The 21,534-nt window shown below is 43.8% G+C and overlaps 1 protein-coding gene across 1 annotated transcript in view; it reads right to left on the bottom strand.

Moving 5' to 3' along the window:
• The window catches only part of LOC146870881 (butyrophilin subfamily 3 member A2-like), a 104,370-nt gene that overhangs the window by 57,765 nt on the left and 25,071 nt on the right, over window positions 1-21,534 (bottom strand). Inside the window, exon 2 of the mRNA XM_085599718.1 lies at window positions 14,282-14,416. Within this exon, the coding sequence (XP_085455844.1) occupies window positions 14,282-14,354 (73 nt within the window). The 5' untranslated portion in view covers window positions 14,355-14,416. The remainder of the gene's footprint in view (window positions 1-14,281; window positions 14,417-21,534) is intronic.

Raw genomic sequence — 21,534 nt, 5'->3', positions numbered from 1 at the left:
AATGCATCCACTGCAGGGGCCTGTGTTCGACCTCATGGTCACAGGTTCAAATCCCGGCGGGTCCACTCAGCCTTTCATCCATTTGAGGTCGATTAAATTTGTAACATTGAGTTGGGTAACAATATACCTCTGTTATTTCAGCAACAAGATGCCCCGTTGCTGGGGTGAACGTGCGCTTTACAAATACACGTGTTATGTTATGGGCTGTCAAGAGGGACACTCGACAGGCTTGTCCCATTTCGTCACTCCTGTTCGCCGTAGCTGTGGAGCCAGTAGCCAGTGGCAATACCATTGCACAGGAAATCAGTGCCTTGGGGTCTGCGCAAGGGTGGGCAGAATCACATCGTCTTTATATATGCGGATGATGCATTGATCTATCTCCAGTCTCCAGATGAGTTAGTGGCATCCCTGATGAGACATGGGGCGGCTTTTGGTGGAGACTGCGGCCTACAAGTCAATATCTGAAAGATCTTACTGTTACCATTGGGAAGATTGGCCATGGTAACGCCTGAACAATTGCCAGAGCTTGGGGTTTGATGGGAGGGGACAAGCTATCACTACCTGGGACCGATGGTTGCACATACAGAGGACACCTGCAGGCGCCTCAATGTGGACTGGGCTTTGAGAGGCCTGACTGGGTCAATTGAATTTTGGAAGATGCTGCTCCTGTTGGTGATTGGGTGGGCAGCCATTTCCAAGATTTTCTTCCTTCCTCACTATCTATACCTTTTCCAGAACTCGCTGTTCTCTTTCGGGAGGGACTTCCTCGCCTTGATAGCCTGTTGATTTCTCTGGTGTGAGCAGGGCAAAGCAATCAGTTCTCACGGTCGGTTCTTATGAGGGACATGGAGGAGGGGGCACTGACGCTGCTGGATATGCATCTCTACTATTTCGCAGCACACCTTCTGCATGCTGCTTAATTGCTAACAGACAAGGACAATTGGGAGAAATGGTTGTTGCAGGGTATGATCGGTAAAGACACCTTTCTGCGTGTGTTGATGAGGGGTGGCCGCACGGACGTACCGGTCCCAGACCTGGTACAGCACACGGCCCGGGTGTGGGAGCTGGCAGTGAAGAAGGTATTACGAAGGGCCCCCTTAGACAGGGAATTGCAGATCTGGGACTTCGAACCCTTTCGGTCCATAGAGCAAGATATGTCTATGGAAAGATGGAGAGAGGGGGGACCTTTTGCGGGGGTAGGTCTTTCTCATGTTTAAAGATACACAGGACCCCTTCGACATAGGGCAGAGTCACTTCCTCTGCTATGGCAAGCTAGGAAACAAAGCCAAAGAGATCTGGTGCACCCACCTGGCAGCTCCACTGCCTTCTCATACATTGGGCGGTTTGATCAGGTGGGGCCGATGCAGACACCTCATCACACTTTTGTATAAAACTCTCAGAAAGGATGTCTCTAAAATCCCCCATGGGGAGGGCAGCATGGGAAGTGGACCTGGAGGTCCCGATCGAGGACTCGGATTAGAATCTTGCATATGGTCTGGTGAAGAGGGCATCCTGCAATCACAGATTCCAACTGCTGCACTTCAATTTTCTACATCGCTCACATATAACTCCAGCGGGGCTTCACAGAATAGACCCCACTTGGTGGAAGCTGGCTCTGTAACTATACCAAAGGTAGGTATAGTGTGCACAGAGTCCAGGGAGTCCCTAGAGGTATAGCAGAGGTTAAATTAGGTAAGTACTCTTGGTGGTAGTGTGGGCGAGCAGTTAAGCTTATCCAGAGGATGTGTTAAGTATTTATTGTATTAATTCACTCAAGACTGACGGCACACATTCAGTGACTGAATCCAGATCAATTAGGTAAGTATAAAAAAGTTATACTTATGTTTTATTTCTAGAACCATGCAGGACTTGGCACAGGCGAGTGAAATATACTCTCAAATGCAAGACATTGCAAGGAAATTCAGTTGTGGTTGGATCTGCAATCGTTACCGGTTTGATTAAGGTTTAAAAACAGTTAAAATTACACAGAAATCACTTTTAGAATACTTTTAGATTACTTTTGGATTACATCAATTACTCAGGGTGGTATGCATAGATACCACACCGGGAATCTCACAATACAAGGTAAGTAAGACTTTAAGGTTTGCAGTATAGTTACTTTTTCTTTCATACAAAGTTCAGCTCAACACAACATTTTCAGGAACAACACTCGTAACATGGGTTGCTATGGGAGAAAAGTGTTAGCGGGTACTCAGGTAAGTAAACGTCTTACGAGTGGGAGTTTTGGGGGTTAGGACCAAGGTTCCCCAAGGGCTAGGTAGGCACTCAAATTGCACCACCAGCGTCATTAGGGCAGCCAGGTGCAAAGTGCAGGGGCCCAATGTTAGCCAATGGGGTTAAGGGGGCCTTCGGTCAGGGACTGTTAGCGTGAAGGCCACTAGGCTGTGGGAGCAAAGCTCCTGAGGTACAGATCAGCACTGCAGGGGCCAACAAACACCACAGGAGCTGCACCACCAACGGCAAAGGGGCAGCCGGGTGCAGTGTGCCAAGCGACGTCAGGGGCTCTGTGCATTTCAATGAGGATCTCCGGTTCGGTAAAGATGCTGCAGGCTCGGGCAGGGAGGCTTCCTGGAGACGACCACTGGCTGAAGACATAAGTTGGGATCTTGGGGGATGCCTGGACACCGTTGGTTGGGCTAACCAAGGCTGTATGGCGTCGGGTGCAGGGCTGTCTTCTGGCGTCGGGTTTTCTTACCAGCTCCAGTCGCGGTCGGGGGGACCCTTCAGCTTGAGGCAACAGGCGTCAACTCGAAGTTTGAGGGAGGCCAGGGATCACAGATCAGGATACAGTAGAAACCTCCTCGTGGTGTTGGGCCACTCAAACTCAGGCCGTAGGCGTCCGGTGCTGAGTGGTGCAAAATCGTGGAGCCGCCTGGATCCAGATTCTGTGGGTGAATCTTTGCTTGAGCAAATCCGGTCCTCACGGGAGACAGAGTCTTAAAGATGGTTGCAGTGCAGGGCCTCAGGGTTTCTGGGGGGATGCTGGACATGCAGAGGTTTCTAAGTAGTTAGGTCGGAGTCGGGACAGGCCGGTAGAGCTCGGCCAAAGCAGTTGGTGTCCTCTTCTTCCTGGATCAGCATGGCTCTTTGGTCCTTCTTTCTTCCATGAATCTGAGGAGGCAAGGATCAGGGCCACCCCTAAATACTAAATTTAGGGGTGTTAAAGGGGTGTGCGGGTCGGAACCTATGGGCCCCTTCCTTGGTGTGAGTAATACCCACTATTATGCCACCCTTCAGTGGGAGGGGGGCATGAGCCTTTCCCTAATTGGTAGGGTCCCCTCATCTACAAGATGGAGGGGACTGAGATGTGTTCTTCACCTTAACTCCCCCACCTGAGGGGTGGGGTTGGCAAAGGTGGGCACACCTGTCCTCCTAGCTAGGTTTTCCTGATTATTCTCCCACCCAAAGTGTGGGGGGGCAGAACAGGTGGGGGAGAGTTGCTGGGGGCAACAAAAGGCAGGGACAGCTTACAAAGGTGGCAGGCCTTTGAAGCTTACCCTTCGTGGGCCCACCCCATCCTGGGGGAGAAGGCATGACACCTTTGCCCAGAATGGGCTTTGTTTCTGGACCCAGAGAGCGGAGGCTCTCTATTCAGGGGTCCAGAAACCTGTCAGATGGTGGCAAATGGCAGGCAGCTGGTTGTTTTTCAGGGGGCATTTCTAAGATGCTCTCTGTGTGCATTTTTCATTAAATACCACACTGTCATCAGTGTGGGTGTAATGTGCTGAGAGGTTTGCTACCAAACTTCCCAGTTTTTAGTAAAGCCATTATGGAGCTGTGGAGTTCGTAATGACCAACTCCCAGACCATATACTCTTTGGACTTAGACACTTTAGAGGTACAGGGCTCATGCCACTGTACCCTCACCTGAGGGATAGCCAGCTCATGAACTTCATCGAAGCCAACTCCACACTCGACTCTTCCCAATCCGGATTCCACAGCAACCACAGCACCAAGCTCGCCCTCCTCGCTGCCACAGACGACATCCGTACTCTCCTCGACCAGGGCCACATGGCAGCCCCCATCTTACTTGACCTCTCTGCTGCCTTCGACACTGTCTCCCAGCGCAATCTCACCGCCAGACTCCACGACACTGGCATTCAGGGAACTGACCTCGACTGGATCCGCTCTTTCCTCACCAGCCGAACCCAAAGAATCAGACTCCCGTATTTCCTCTCCAAACCCACAGAGATCAACTGCAGAGTACCCCAATGATCGTTGCTCAGCCCCACTCTCTTCAACATCTACATGGCCCCCTCCTTGCCGCTATTGTCAAATAACATGGACTCAACAAAGTATCCTACGCCGACAACACCCAGCTCAACATGACCAAACTCAACTCTAGGAAGGAATGAAAGATGTTGCATCCTGTATGAGCAGCAGCTGTCAGAAGCTCAACTCGGAGAATAGAGAAGTCCTCGTCCTTGGACCCCCCCCCCCCCACAGCATGGGACAACACCTTGTGGCCCACCGCCCTCAGCAGCACCCCTACTCCCACGGACCATACCCACAACCTCTGCATCATACTCGACTCCACCCTCACCATGACCCCACAGATCAACACTGTCTCCTCGTGCTACAACACCCTACGCATCCTTCGCAAGACCTTCAAGTGGATCTCTGCCGAATCCAGAAAAACCGTCACACATACTCATAACTAGCAGACTGGACTACGGAAACGCCCTCTATGCCAGAATCAAACAATCCCGGCTCCGGAAACTCCAGACCATCCAGAACACAACTGCCAGGCTTGTCCTCGGTATCCCACAACATGAACACATCACCAAGCGCCTACGATGCCTCCTCTGGCTCCCTGTCGAGAAGAGAGTAACCTTTAAGCTACTCACTCACACCTACAAATCCCTCCACAACACCGGAACCCAATACCTAAATGAAAGAGTCTCCTTCCATGCACCCAAGAGAAACCTCCGCTCCGCCAACCTCGCCCTCGATGAAACTCCGCATATACGCAGAGCCAGAACGGGTGGAAAAGCCTACTCCTACATCGCAGCAAAGATCTGGAATGAACTCCCGCTCAACATCAGACGCTCCCCCACTCTACTCACCTTCAGGAAGATCCTCAAGACCTGGCTCTTCCGCTGAATCGGAGCTGCACAACCTACCCCCAGCAACTTGAGACCCTCACGGGTAATTAGCGTGCTTCACAAATCCCTGATTGATTGAGTGCACCCTGCTAGAGGGGTAACTTAACTAGGCCGTAGGCAGTGGGTTGCAGGCATGGAACACAGGGATGTGCCCCATGTCGACTCTTCACTTTTCTCTGCACGAAAACATGCACCCTGCAATGGCAGTGTGTGTGTGTTAAGGTACAGGGCCTCCAAGGGTGGCACAATGGGTGCTGCTGTCTTTAGATGGATTTAGTGGAGAGGTGTGGCTCACTAGTTAGAGGCGGCAGACCCGTAAGCTGAGAATCGGCCAGGGACCAGGGTTCAATTCCCGACGCGGCAGGGTCGTGGACCAGGGTCAAAACGGACTCGATAATTCTCGCCTCGGTACCTACTCTAACCAGGAACACACTCGGCAACTCTGGGCATTAAGCTTGCCTCATCTCTACAACGGCCCCCCACAGACGCCGGGGATGCCTGGTTTCACCTTGGAGATACCCAGAAAAGGACCATCTCACAGGGATAGCCAGGACGGGTTCTCCAGCGGTCTACAGCGCCGGGACACCCCGTTGCTGGGGTAGCTGTGCGCTTTACAAGTCTACAACATTTACAAGTCTACAACATTTAGATGCCTTCCATCGTCACAGTGCCCCTGGTACCCATGGTACCTTTTCAAGGGGCTTTTTTGTGGCCAGAGATGTGCCAATTGTGGGGACAAAGGTACAGTTTTGGGAAAGAACTCAGACCCTGAGAGCCCTGATTGTCAGGGACCCAGGGCACATCAAGTCAAGTTGCATCAGACGTCAGGCCAAAAGTGGGGGGTAACCATGCAAAAAGCGGCACTTTCCTACACTACTAGGGCAGCGAAATGTGTTCACTGTGGGGAGCAGAGTGCCAACTTTTTTGCATTTGGCATAGTGATGTGCAGAGGTCTAATGCTTTTGGAAGGAAGTGATCCCTAGAGTGGGCGAAGTCACAAGCATAGAGGTTCCTTGCGTGCTGGCGGCATGCTGGCTGGGTATGGTAAAGAGACCCCGAAGATGCAAAATATCCTACAAACTTCTGCAACTTGCATTGCTCCCGGCTGAGCTTAGAGTTGCAATAGGTTTGATGGGATCCCAGGTGCCGAGCGTAGACTTTTGGGTTTGAGATATGTCGTAGTGGAGGACCGTGGAATAGCATCATGACGAGGGGACTCCCGAAGCAGTAGAGGCTTGGAGGCAGATGTTGGATGTGATTAATACATATGGAGCCAGAGACTCTGACTGACCAGAGTAAATAGGATGTTTAAGCCCTATATAGGATACATTGATGTCATCTGATGGGGTAATCTAGTGTGGATGCACTCGATGCATAGGCTAGGCCGGCTTGTAATGACGTTTATTATGGACTACATGTCGGGTACAGGGAGGCTGGATGGAGAACATGCTGACTGCACATGTTGATATGCACTGAATATCATGTTTACTGTTCTGAAAAATTAATACATGAAGGTTTTTTTTTTTTTAAAGGTGCTGTGTCTAATTTGGGACTGGTCTCTTGATCCTGAGCTTTAAGGTGATGGCTCTATAAAGAGGCTTATGAATAATTATATAGGAAACAATTCATAAAAAGGTGAGGTAATATACAAACATAAGAAAAACTTTATAATCCCATTGACCAAGTATGACCACAGAAAGACCTAATTTCTATTCATTTCTTTATTTCTTGTTGTTTTATATTTTTGCAATAGAAAATCATTTCATTTTTGTCAGTACTCTTATATTTCAAAAACTTGTACTATTTCATTGTACATTTCTCTGAGTCTTTCTTTACAAACATTTACTTTTATAAGTATTATGTCACTGCATGTTTGGTCAGATAAATACATTACAATTCACATTCAAACAAAAAAAGAGAAAAAGGGGTGATTATTGAACATGGCTATTATTCGGTCTACGCGCGTTTCGGCGTTCAGCCTTCCTCAGGTAGCCATAAATTCTTAACTCCTATAACATAATAAGAAAAAACAAACTATAATTGTTTGTATATACCAAATCACTTAAGTGCACATTTTATTAAAAAGATGTTTCCCTCCTTTATACAAATCCTATTCATATATACAATTCTATACAATTTATTTACAAAAAATATAAACAGAAAACACAGTCCATCTCCAATTGCGCTATCAAGTCCAAACTGTTTTATAGGTCATAGTACTTGGCCTGCTGTGAAATTCTCTGCATACCATTATTTATATCTAGAGAGCTCCTACACAGCAGGTGTACACAAAAGTGAATGCAAAAACCGCCTACCTTATTTTTGTCAATCTAGCATTCAAGATTTGGGTTCGTGGGTATGAGCTGAAATTGTATAGTGTAATCTTTTCTTTTTCGCTAAATCATCACAATCCTTTCCAGCAAGTCTGTAAACAGAGAAACCGACCAACTATATTAAATACTCCCGGCCTTTTTATACACAAAGTAACTTTACCAGCAATGCGGGTTAACTTAATTCATATCCCCTTGCTACATTTGTAGCTGCAATAGCGTGCTACTGTTGTTACCTTTGTTTTCTATGTTCCAGGTTCCGAATGGGATGAATGCAAAATCCTCCCTACTTCATTAAGATATCCTGTTGCTTTGTTTTATGGGTGGGCGTCTCTGTAATTAGCTGGATCCAAACGTGACTTTTAGGCAAACACGAACCAAGCGGCTCAAATAGACCTAAGAAAGACGGAGATAAACAACAAAGTATGGAGAGGTTCGATAATATCTGATGACTTTCTAATACGACTTTCTAATACGAAGGATCGGCACACAAGATATTGTTGTCGTGTATATGTCTTTAACGTAATGAATGGCATCTATTCTGGGTGCACGCCATTGGAGGCTTCACAATCATGTCGACAAAATCGGACCAATGAGCAAAGAGTTTAGGACATATATAGAACTCTTCAAGGGTTAGTCTCGTTTCTACCTCGACTTTTCATTTTGAATCTGAACGGAAGAAAAAGTAATGCTACCCGGTGAGTATGAGGGGACGGTGCGCTCTCTAGACAGTGCAGTAGAAACCTTTTTCTCGGCTTGACCTCGTTTAAAAGTAGCATTAGTTAGATGCGCTTTCCTTTAGATGGCGTTGCTATATCTTTGAAAAGCGAGTGTTGATTCACACGCTGCGAATTTGGTGGGAACGGTTAGACGACGAATACTCTGAATACGCCAGCGTCTACTAGTAAGTGTAAAAGCACCCCATTTATAGAGGTAGCTATCATGGGTCCCACCCCCAGTAAGGTTTCATCCATACTTTTCGTTGTTTATCTCCGTCTTTCTTAGATCTATTTGAGCCGCTTGGTTCGTGTTTGCCTAAAAGTCACGTTTGGATCCAGCTAATTACAGAGACGCCCACCCATAAAACAAAGCAACAGGATATCTTAATGAAGTAGGGAGGATTTTGCATTCATCCCATTCGGAACCTGGAACATAAAAAACAAAGGTAACCATAGTAGCACGCTATTGCGGCTACAAATGTAGCAAGGGGATATGAATTAAGTTAACCCGCATTGCTGGTAAAGTTACTTTGTGTATAAAAAGGCCAGGAGTATTTAATATAGTTGGTCGGTTTCTCTGTTTACAGACTTGCTGGAAAGGATTGTGATGATTTAGCGAAAAAGAAAAGATTACACTATACAATTTCAGCTCATACCCACGAACCCAAATCTTGAATGCTAGATTGACAAAAATAAGGTAGGCGGTTTTTGCATTCACTTTTGTGTACACCTGCTGTGTAGGAGCTCTCTAGAAATAAATAATGGTATGCAGAGAATTTCACAGCAGGCCAAGTACTATGACCTATAAAACAGTTTGGACTTGATAGCGCAATTGGAGATGGACTGTGTTTTCTGTTTATATTTTTTGTAAATAAATTGTATAGAATTGTATATATGAATAGGATTTGTATAAAGGAGGGAAACATCTTTTTAATAAAATGTGCACTTAAGTGATTTGGTATATACAAACAATTATAGTTTGTTTTTTCTTATTATGTTATAGGAGTTAAGAATTTATGGCTACCTGAGGAAGGCTGAACGCCGAAACGCGCGTAGACCGAATAATAGCCATGTTCAATAATCACCCCTTTTTCTCTTTTTTTGTTTGAATGTGAATTGTAATGTATTTATCTGACCAAACATGCAGTGACATAATACTTATAAAAGTAAATGTTTGTAAAGAAAGACTCAGAGAAATGTACAATGAAATAGTACAAGTTTTTGAAATATAAGAGTACTGACAAAAATGAAATGATTTTCTATTGCAAAAATATAAAACAACAAGAAATAAAGAAATGAATAGAAATTAGGTCTTTCTGTGGTCATACTTGGTCAATGGGATTATAAAGTTTTTCTTATGTTTGTATATTACCTCACCTTTTTATGAATTGTTTCCTATATAATTATTCATAAATATTTGCTTTAAAACCCTGATATAGGAAACTAAGTTAGGGGTACCCTTGTTATATTGCTATAAAGAGGCTTGACCTACCAGTACATGATATGTGTGGTGAGCAATTAGAGTCTTCAAGCTGACATTTGTTCCTGGAGCTCGGCCTAGTAATAGTTGATGTGTCTGGTGAGGGATTGGCATTTTGATTTTGAGTTTTATTTAGGGGACAACTGTATGACACTTGGCCTACTAAAAAGTGGTGTGAGTGGTGGGGAACTGGCCACCTGCTGCAGAGCTTTGTTAGAGAGACAACTCCATGTAGGAGAGGCTTGAGGTACCAAAAGGTGGTGTATGCTGTGGGGGATTCATCTGAATAAGTTCTATTAATTAACAGCAATTCTAATCAATAGCATTGAAATACAATAAATATGTGAACATGTTAGCTTTTAATTGTTCATCTAAAGTGCTACACCACGTCCACAATATGCAACCACTTATACAAGCTCATAAAATGCATACGTATACTGATCTAGGGATTCCTCCATCATTTTTCAGATGCACAAAACATTTCAATCCACAATCAACATATTATACACTGTACACATTAACAAGAGCATACAGAATGTATCCTCAGAAGAAATACCTGAAGAAGAAGCTGTTGGTTCAATGTAGTTCAATAAAGAGATTTGTACCACACTCAGATTATCACACTCTGGAAACCCGAGCAAAAGCGTTCACCTTCGGCACCGCCTCACCAGCCAGCAATAAACTCAAGAGATACAGGTTGTGCCTGAGGTACATGTATCTGCAGGATTCAACCTGTCACCCAATCACAAAACAGCATTTTTCAACAAATGTATTGGGAACAGTGTAACCCCTCTTGAACCCCTTGGCTGCGGCGGATATTCCGCCGCAGCACTGGGGGGGGGTTTGGGGGCAGTGCGGTGGCGCTGTGCTCATGATGGAGCCACTCCGTCATGAGCCACGGTTGAGCTGTGCTCATGACGGAGTGGTTCCGTCACGACTCCGCCCACTGCGCTAATCGCCCGCACATGCGGGGAATTAGCGCCGCGTGGGCGGAGCGGCGGCCAACGGCCGCAGCATGACGAAACCACTCCGTCATGAGCACACGGCACCCGTGGCTCATGACGGAGTGGTTCCGTCATGAGCGCTGAAGGGGTTAAATGCTACACTGGATTTGGGGGTCTACTGTGAATTTCCAACCAGTAAACTTCACTCAGAGAAGCTTATTCCTCGGTATCGGAGAATCCATCGAGGGGGTCAGTGTGGCCCTCATTTTTTTTGTTTGGTCTGTTTTATTAAGCTTTTTTGTCAATATACAAAGTTATTAAAATCACGCAAGCATTATACAGACCATATGGAATTCACATTCTTACATATGTCCTCTCAGCTGGAACAATGGGGCACATGCATCAAGGTAGGCAATTGTGATTCCATAATTGCTATAATTAAGGAACCGCAATTATGGAATCTCAATTGCCTATGCATGTAGGTTTCGCTAAAATATTAGCGATTCCTACATATTTCTTAATTGCAAATAGCAAATTGCGATTCGCAATTAAGGAAAAGCTTCCCATTCATTCCTATGGGCCCAGAGGCCCAAAGGAATGAATGGGAATTCCATGCGCAATTTGCGAGTACCAAATAGGTACTCGCAAATTGCACATGCAATTTCAAGGGTGCATTGGGGGCCACAGGCCACTCTGATGCACCCCTGAAATTGGCATTGAAAGTGCACATGTGGCCAGAGAGAACATCCCTGATATATAATAGAATGACGTCAGCATATAGTGAAATGGCATGCAAGTCTGTGCCCATTGGGATGCCCCAGGATCGCGCAGACGCACGAATGGCCAGTGCCAATGGCTCTAAACCAGGGAAAAGATTAACGGCATCAGTGTGGCCCTCATATAACGCGATGGATCCGCGGATCCGCAAAACACCCTTAAAAAAGGTAAAAGACTAAGGGAAAGGTATGGCAGAAGTTACTTTTATGTGTTCTAATTCTACATGTAAATTAACCAGCACAGTGTGCTTCATTTGCAATATACATGTGTGCTCTCCCCATACACATTTTCACAACCTCAGCTTCCATGGCAATTGATTTGAAAGTCCTTACGAGCCAGTTAAAGGTTAACAGTTCATAAACCTTTGTCAATTCTGCAAGTCTGATTAGGATTCTCATTGGAAGTTACCTTTTACTTAAAAAAAATATATACATGTTTTACAAATAACATAATCGTTATGATATATTGCACCACAATACAAATAGCAGTTATTGACAACTGAACCTAATAATCAGTACCCCAACATCGGCCAACCTTAACATGTGCACTGCCTGTTTTTTAGTTCTCTTCACACTCCATGCTGTTTGGAAAATGTCACATTCTGCTACCAACTCCATAGCAGCATCTTGGTTAGAGTGTGGATTGTGGGCCACAATGTTTTAATTCGGGCCAGAGAGCCAACATTTGTGGTATTGACAGAGATCTTGGATTTTCCAAAGTGGACATCACATGGTTTGGCCACGGAGGTAGGAAGTGGCTTCAGCTGTAGCCTATGATTCACAGCATTTCGGATTAGCGCCCAGACCTCATGATAGTGAACTGTGGCGGCAACGGTCTAGGCAGAATCACAGTGGTTGGACTCGAAATCGAATTGAAGGAGTCATTGGCAACATTGATGAATCTCTTACCTCAATCAGCCTACGTATAATTCCAACATACGTCAAAGGCATAAGTGGCAATGTTCCTTTCAATTTTGCACAAAGATAGATAAATCTATTAGACAGGTTAATAAAATAATTTCAGTATTTCTCCAGGGCCACTGGGCGGTGGCCAGTTAATAAAATAATATCTATTTTGACATGCCAGGAGTATACCGAAAGAATGGAGCACATTTCACAGCAGAAGGGAACCAGACCTTCTTTAACAACATCAAGGAATGCATTCAGGTCCTACATATAAGAGTATAATTACCACAAAGACAATTTATAGAGCCACCCAGTGAACACAAGAGCATTTTCTTTTGTGAAAAATTAATTTTATTTGTTTACCAGATCCGCAGATCTAATCTAACTAGAAAAAAATGAATGGAACCCAAGAGTGTCTGGATTTATGCATAAGTGAATGTCTGTGTGCATGTAAGAGAATGTGTGTTGTGGTCTGTGTAAATGTGTCTGTGTGTGTGTGTGTGTGTGTGTGTGTGTGTGTGTGTGTGTGTGTATGTGTGTATGTGTGTGTGCGTGTGTGCGTGTGTGTGAGTGAATGTGTGTATCTCAGTGTAGGAGAGTGAATATGAAGGGTTGCAGTTGTGTAGGAGTGAGTGTGCTTGAGTGTATTGTAATAGTTGTGTGTCTGTATGTAATGCATGTGTGTGAGGGAATTTGTGTGGATTTGGAGGTGTGTGTGTGTGTGTGTGATTGTGTGTGGGGGTGTGGAGGAGGCTGTATTTTGTATGGGTATGTTTGTGACGTGTGTGTGTGTACGTTTGTAAATGAATTTGTAGGTATATCTCTATGGGTGTGTGTGTGGGTGTAATTGTTTGTGAGTCTTTGTGCAGGTGTGTTACTGAGTCTGTGTGTGTGTGTTGATGTGTGGGGGTACCTGTGCATGTGTGTATTTGTCTCAGTGTGGGTGTCTGCCTGAGTGAGTGGGAATAGTTTTGTGTGTGAGTATGTATATGTGTGAGGGAATGTGTGTGAAGGTGTGTGTTAGGTTGTATGTTTATGGGCATGTGTGCATCAGTGTGAGCGAGCATTTGGGTATGTTTGTGCTGATTTGTGTGTCTCAATGTGTGTGTGCGTATTTGTGTGTGTGAGAGATAGGAGATATGTGTATGTATATGAATGTGTGTATGTTTATAAGTGTGTATGTAGGTGTATGTGTGGTTGAGTGGGTGCCTGTGTCAATGGGTGTGTGAGTAAGTGTGTGCTGAGTTCTGTGGTTATGTGTGTAGAGTTGTGTGGATATGTGTGCCTGTGTTGTGAGGTTGTGTGAATGCATCTATGAGTGTGGAGTTGTGTGGGTGTGTGTCTGGAGTTGTGTGTGTCTGTGGGATTGTCTGTGTGTGGGATTGTGCCACTGTGTGGGGGAGTTATGTGAGTGGTTGGGGTTGTGTCTGTTGGTGGGGTTGTGTTTTGGTTATATGAGTGTGTGAATGTGTGAATGTGGGGTTGGGCTTGTGTAGTAGGGTTGTGTGTGGGGGGTTGTGTATGTGACTGTGTGTGCAGTCTGTGTTCTTATATTGCACTTTTTGCGGCAAATGCATGTGTGCCTGTATGTGTTGCCAGTAAGTGTGCCTGTGCATGCACAATGGGAAAGCCAGGTCTGTGGGCTTTAACAATGCTTGCTACTCCTATGAATCTTATCTACTAATGATGGTTCTTGGTCTTCCATGTTCAGACTGCAGTCTAAGTACACGCATAGAGCTATTATTATGTGTTTTAACAAGATGTCGGCGTGTTCAGATTTGATGAGATTTTATAGTAGGTGTTTTGAGGCACTTTACTTAATTCAACATTTTATGAAAATAAACTTGTCAGATGACTGCATCCAAGCATACAGCACTAGTTAAAAAATAACCCTTTTATAAACATATCTCACACTATTGATTTAGAAACCCAGAAGGTCCTGATGTGAAGACTTAGCAGTAAATCAATGACAACCCCCTTATTTCCAGCTTGTGGTCTTACCTTGGAGTGATGGGGTGACGTTAAGGAGAAAGAATATAAGAAAGTAGATCATCGTCAAGCTTTGAGTCTTCATTGTCTTCGACAGCTCTCACTGCAAGAAGTGGTATTAAATGCGCATCCGACATCTAAATAATCCTAAAAAGAAAAGATAGCAAAAAATGATTTACAATTTTCTTAGAGAAAGAAATAATAGGGACATTGGTGATAAATTAAATAAAATTATGAGGAAACGTGCAGATGCAAAAAGGAAGGCTCACCCTTTTAACATTATTTGGTTTTACACAATAATACATATCCAGTGTTTGTCTACTTTTCACTGAGTCCTGGACAGTGGATAGATGTAACATCATGTCACAAATAACAGACACAAATTTCACTATGTCGTCATTTACTAAATGATACTTAGAAGCGCTGCTTGTTAAGTAGGCGCACCCTACTGCTTCAATACTGGATAATTAGAATTAGATGGCAATAAACGACTGCATATCATTGTTTGATCATCAAGTTGTGCGGTCAACTGTTTATAAGAATCAGAATAGCGATTCTCCAAATTGAATGGCAAGAGAATCTCAATTTCGTTAAAGACATTGAGGCTAAGATTCTGCATTATTCCTTTAATACCACTCCACGGAGCACTTGAAAGAAGCTTACATCATAAAATAAACATTATAGAACAGAACATTCAAAACATATGATAAATCTGTGTAGTAAACAATCTTAAACAATCTGCCTCTTTTAAATGCCTAACTAGCTCCCTTCTTCAAGCATGAATAAAGATAAAGAATGCACAGTAAGCGAAAAAAAGTCAGAGGAACAAAGCTCCTTATATCAAGCGAACTGAAGCTCCTTATAGCAAGCAAACTATTGGTTATTATCTGGAATGAAAAAGGGAAGCATTAAACCTCCAGTTTATGCAAGTCTGAAGAACAAGAAATAAACAAGGCTCTCAATCATTAAAAATTCCTTCTATAGCAATGACATCTTTTTTCAGCTTCCCCTTTTTGGTATTTTTTTATGCTCTATTATCCTAAAATAGGTATATCCCAATAATACAGGATGGGAGGTTGGGATAATGTCAGCCTCCGTGTCTTTAATGAAATTCAGATTCTCTTGACATTTAATTTGGAGAATCGCTATTTCATTCCAAGACCAGAGGCTGCCCTTATGCAAGTTGTTAGCCTATTAATACCACATCAGACGCGTTCAACTGGTTTGCAGTAATGCTTCGTAAAGGTGGAGGAATTAGACCGGTGTAATATAATGCAATGTTTCTTTAGAGTTTCTTTAATGCATCTTTTAAAATGTCAACAACCCAAGTTATGCATGCAGCGCGTGATGTCTGCGCATGCGCTCATGGTATCACTGTAGAACGCTATGTTTGTCTTTGAATCTGCGCTCGTGTCATATTGGTAGATCGCAGTGTTTTCCTTTGCAATGTCTTCCACGTGCGCTTTGTGTGTAGTTAGTTTGTTTCCCGTTAATGGAACCAGTAAGCTGCTGGATCCAAGCTGAGAGCATGCAAAGTGTTGTGAGTCTGTGGATTTTGAATAAAGAACCTCCTGGATTTAGCTTTGCTGCCTCCAAGACTCACCTTTACAACCAGTGGCTCTCTAAATAACCTACAGTCTGCCACCTTTAAAAAAGGACTGACTAGCCATTGCACCCCTCCTAGAGTGTGCTTGAAACGTCTGCAAATCGACACGAGCTAGCTGCATAGTCCATTTCACCCACTGAGCAATAGTTGAAGTGATAACAGCTTTAAAGGGTTTTACAAAGGAAATCAAAAGCTGGTCAGTACCATTATGATGAAACTCACTCATTCTAAAATTGTACTCCCTCATGCAATTGACAACACACAGCTTTCTGCATGAATCAAAATGTTGATAAAATATAGTGCCAGACATCGTTTTTGTCCTTCTAGTTATCTCAAATGTAACCCCAAACGCATCGTAAACACTATTACTTAACTCCAAAGCTTTAACATCGACACTCATCGAAAAGATATTTAACAAAGTAAGGTCCAAACAACTATTACCAGGCAAAGAGGAAAACATAGAAAGAACTAAATTAACATCCCATAGGATATCGTACCTAGATCTAGGAGTTCTCCTTAACCTGATGCTTTTAAGGACTCTACAAACTGAAACATTCTTTCCTACACTCCTACCATTGACCAGACTGTGCCCCACAGAGATTGCGTACCTATTGCAGTCTATCGTTCTATGACTAAGGCCCCTATCAAACTGTTCTACGAGAAAGTTAACTACTTCAACTATAAAAACCTCCACGGGACCCAAGACCCTTTCCAAGTACCAACGTACTCGCCTCTTCCAAATTCCTCAATACCTATAGAGGGTTCCTGGAGCCCAAGACTCCTCCAGGAGTTCCTCAGCTCTTCGTGAAAGGCCTGACATTTCTCTAGATCGCCTGATATTCCCCAAGCAACAAGGCTCAAAGTTCCAATCAGAAGGTTTTTTGATCATGGAAGGTGCACCGGGAAAGAAGCCAAAGTCTTTTAGGCAAGTCCTTTAAATTTTTTTATTCTTCTTTGTAAAAAATGAGATTAGGCATCAGCCAACGCGTTTCGTTCCTATCAGAGGAACTTTATCAGGGCTGAAACAATTGACACAAGACAGCACATGAATAATTACGACACAAAAATGTACAACGAATGAACCAACATATAAACAAATACCTCACATATTACAAAGAAAATATTCTTTTTTTTACAATACTAAAGAGTATATATGCATAACCCAAAGTCATCACTAAATGTACATACACAGACATCACATATAAAACAGCCCACAATAAATATAAGTTAGTAACATATATATAATTTTCAAAAATACATATATATTAAAAGTGAAGTGCTAAACATTCTGATTTCAAAGTCCAACATTCGAACAAAATGGAGAACGACAAATTCAACTGGAATTTACTAGGGAGAGAGGCATGAGATAGACTAAAAACAGGGGGCGAGAGAGCAAGGGTACAAAAGGTAAGATGCACAGAGTTAAGACTAGAGGTCAAAGAGCAAAATACTAAATCTCACCTATGTATACTAGGTGAAATAGTCCAAGGATTTTCCAGTGTGATCATAATATGGTTCAAGAATAGTACGAGAAGGAGCCCCACAATAAGGGTTCAATTAAGTCACATCCAGCCACAATGATCTGCAAAGATGGCATCACATTAGCCAATCTTAATTTTTTTCTCCATTTTGTTCAACTGTTGGACTTTGAAATCAGAATGTTTAGCAATCCACTTTTAATATATATGTATTTTTGTAAATTATATATATGTCACTAAGTTATATTTATTGTGGGCTGTTTCATAATGTGATGTCTGTGTATGTACATTTAGTGATGTCTTTGGGTAATGCATATATACGCTTTTTTGTAATATGTGTCGTATTTGTTTATATATATGTTGATTCATTCGTTGTACATTTTTGTGTTGTAATTATTATGTGTGTCTTGTGTAAATTGTTTCAGCCCTGATGAAGTTCCTATGATAGGAAAGAACGCGTTGGCTGATGCCAATTCTCTGTTTTTTACGAAGAAGAATAAAGAAATTTAAAGGACTCACTTTTACTTCTTTCCTGGTGCACCTTCCATGATCAAAAAACTGTTCTTGTCTGGATTCCAGTGGGGCCCAACTGCGGCGGGTTCCGGAGGCGCTTTGCACAGGACTCTTATAATTGTGAAATAGGGATTGATGTGCTGAACCTGTGGCCAGCGCTGTTTAGAGTATTTTTGCATTTCCAATCAGAAGGTTGTTCTTCTCCATCTGCGTTTTTCAACAGACCCTCCACTGCAGGAAGAAAAAAGAGTGTCGCAAGCTAGCTCCAAGGTCATTGGGAGCTACACCTGTGATACCCAAAACGGGGTTATTAGTATCAGAGAGCAGCTCTTCTGGCTCACCTTCTGCAGGAACTCTCAGATTCACAGCAAAAGATAGGTTAACAAGCAGGCATTGGTTTCCTTCTAAGTTTGAAGGAATGCATTGACTGCTAGCGCACCCGGGTCTGGCATCCAACTGTAATATCCCTTCAGTTGAAAGGTCAGCCTTTTCGCAAAGAGATCTAACTCCAGTGGGCCCCAAGACAGTTTCCTGAAACAGACCCTGTTCAATTTCCAGTGACGTAAATCTCGTAAAAACCTTAAATTCCAGTCTGCAGTAACATGCGCCTTCCCAGGCAAATATTCTGCCTTCGGGCTGATCTTGAGCTCCAAGCAAAATAGCCAGAGCTTCTCGGCTCAAGCGATTCATATGCGCTACTGCAGAAACACTCTCCATTTTTAACAAAAACGACTCTGCCTTGCAAATAATGTTTGAAACTCATAAGAGCATAAAGACCTGCTGACAACTCTAAATAGTTTGTATGATGCAACCTCTCTGCATGTGACCACAAGTCACTAGTATTCTGTGCACCGATGCGTGCACCCCAACCGGAAAAGCTCGGATTCGACTCCAGAATGAAGTCTGGAGATGTCCAAAGATCGCTCTGCCATTCCAAACGTCCAAATTCTCTAGTCCCCAAAGTAATTCTGACCTGGCTCCCCAATCTAGGGACACCCTTTCTTCATACCACAATCCTCCCCGAAAGGCCTTTGCTTTTATCCTCTGCAAGGACCGAAAATCTAATGGGCCTGGTAAAATTGCCTGAATAGAAGAAGACAAAAGACTTAGAAGCCTGGTTTGTTCCCTCAGAGTTAAAGATTATTGTTTGATAACATATAATATCTCTTTTCGAATTTTGGCAATCATCTTTAATGGCAAGAGCTGAGCCACTTTCACTGAATCTATTGTGAAGCCTAAGAACTCTAGAGACCTAGAGGGGGTAAGAGCAGATTTCTCTCTGTTTACCCAAACTCTCCAGAAGGGACATGACCATGTCCAAGTCCTTCAAAACCTGTGCTTGGCATTGGGACATGATGAGGCTATTATCCAAATAGATTATCATGCGCACACACCTCTCTCTCTCTCAGAGATAAGATGCTACAGCTCTCATTACTTTTGTAAAGCAGCATGGTGCCAATGAGAGACCAAAGGGGAGCGCACAGAATTGTTAAAGTCGACCCACCAGGTAAACTAAATGTAAGGTTGACACTTCCTCCCATGGTAATGGTAAAGTAGGCATCGTTCAGGTCTCACTTCATCAACCAATCTTTCCATAGCAAAGTATTGTTTAAAAGATGGATCCCCTCCATCTTGAAATGCCTGTAAATAAGGAATTTCTTCAGATCTCTTAGGTTTATCATGGGCCTTCACCCCTTGTCCTTCTCCACTAGGAACAGTATGCTCTAAAGGTACCTGTGCAATGGCACCCGTTGGTAACAAATGTTTTACCTCTTCTTCTACAATTTCCTGTTGAACTGTGGTCAAACTCAGCTCCCTTTGGAGTTTCTAAGGCCCAAGGATCCTGAGGCGACCTCCCACCCTTCCCAGGGAAACACAAGGTGCCATCATTGCATTCACCCTGGTATCTGGCTGAGCTTTGTCCACGTGACCTTTTCCGTCTTCCGCGAAGAACGCGTCCTCTTTGGGGATAGAAGGTTGGGGTTGTTCTGGATTGATAGCTTCTGCCAAAGCCTCTTTGCTAACTGTTATTTAAGAAGTGTGACCTCTGGGAGCCGCGGCTGGCAGAAAATCCCCTGCTGCCGAGCCCTCCAAAAACACCTGGGCTGAGAACTCTTGTGCATATTAGATTGGGCCTTGTCAAGGGCAGTAAAGGTTGCAACATATTTGCTTAGGGTTTTAATCATGTTGTTCCCAGAGAGAAGACCCTTGGGGTTCTTGGAGGCTTCTCTCTCTGCTAGATCTCCAAGTTTCAGATTTATTTTCATTAGCACCACTCTCCACCTCTTGACGTTAAGGACAGCGTTGGCATTTCCGAGGAGGACCATAGCCCTTTGGCCCCATTTCTGGAGGGGATCTAAATCTAGTGGGAGCTCATTGATATGTGCCTCTTCCACCATGTCAATATTTCTTGCCAGGGTTCCTACGACGTCAAGGAGGCGGTCCTGGCATGACTTAAGGGACCTCTCAAGCCTCTTCCTAGGGTCTATACCCAACTTAAAAAGGAAGGTGATAATCCCGGGGTCTAGGTTAGGGGTGAGGCACACCTTATCATGTATAACAGACCTCGAGCATTCAGCCTTTTAAACATTCCCGGTATTCTTCTCAAGTGGGTTCCTAATCCACTGTTTGATGAACTTGGTCACATGGTCAAAGGGCCACCACTCAGCACTCCTGGGGTGCTTAATGCTGTGTGTGAAAAACATTTCCTCTCCTAAGTGATATTTGATTACATTATTCGAGGTAGAAGGGGTTTCATCCTCCGCAAAAAGATCGTCCCCATAAAAATCCCCTTCATCAAGGACTAAAACATATTTGTCTAAGGGGGCCTCGCTATGTGGTTCCTCCTCTCCCAATTCAGTATTTTTAATACCACAACAGACTCCTGATTCTTTTGTGCCGCATCCGATTCCTTTCAATTTTGTGCTGCATAGGACACCCATGCTTTGTGTGGTGCTTAGACATTCCATTCTTTTTGAGGTGCTTAAGCCTCCCACTTTTCTTGAGGTGCGTGGACCTCCCATCTCTTTGAAGGATATTGTCCCTTTCTCAATATGCCTAGACTTTCTCTTTCTCTTTCCCCCTTCGTCGCCGTAATCGGATACTCCCCCTGAAATGGTCCAATAGTCATTTCCATTAGCTGATCCTCTAAATCCTTTCGTAACCATCACCCGATCTAGGGTACACAAATACGCATCTCATGCTGTATATGCTTTTTGATCAGCACTTCATTGATTATTTTCCCTGTGAAATCCCAGGGTTTTCTCCTTCTTGATCAGACATGTTAGTCTATAATGAGGGAAAATAAATATATTATACATTTATAAGGGTAAGGGAGGTAATTAAGTTAAAGAAGATTGAACAGTAACTGTTTGAAATGACAAGGCTCTAATAAAGGGCTTAAAAAACACAAGGCCCTTAAATATAAGGCAACCACTGTGGACTGAAACAATTCAATGAAGGGCATGCACCAGCCGAACAGCTGATTGTGTGGACACTGTCAACTGCTGACGTGACGCGTTACAGTGTCTCTCATTGGCCGCCCAGAATCCCTGAGAATTATTTACCAAGAGGAAACGTTTAAGTGCTGCCAGTTTGCCCAGAAGTATCTGTCAGAACATTCACGCTTTAAGATTATCTAAGAGATGACAAAGGATTCGAAAGCTACA

This window comes from Triturus cristatus, chromosome 1_1 (genome assembly GCF_964204655.1).
Source record: "Triturus cristatus chromosome 1_1, aTriCri1.1, whole genome shotgun sequence".
In the NCBI taxonomy this organism is placed as follows: domain Eukaryota; kingdom Metazoa; phylum Chordata; class Amphibia; order Caudata; family Salamandridae; genus Triturus; species Triturus cristatus.
This window is presented reverse-complemented; position numbering and strand designations above follow the sequence as displayed.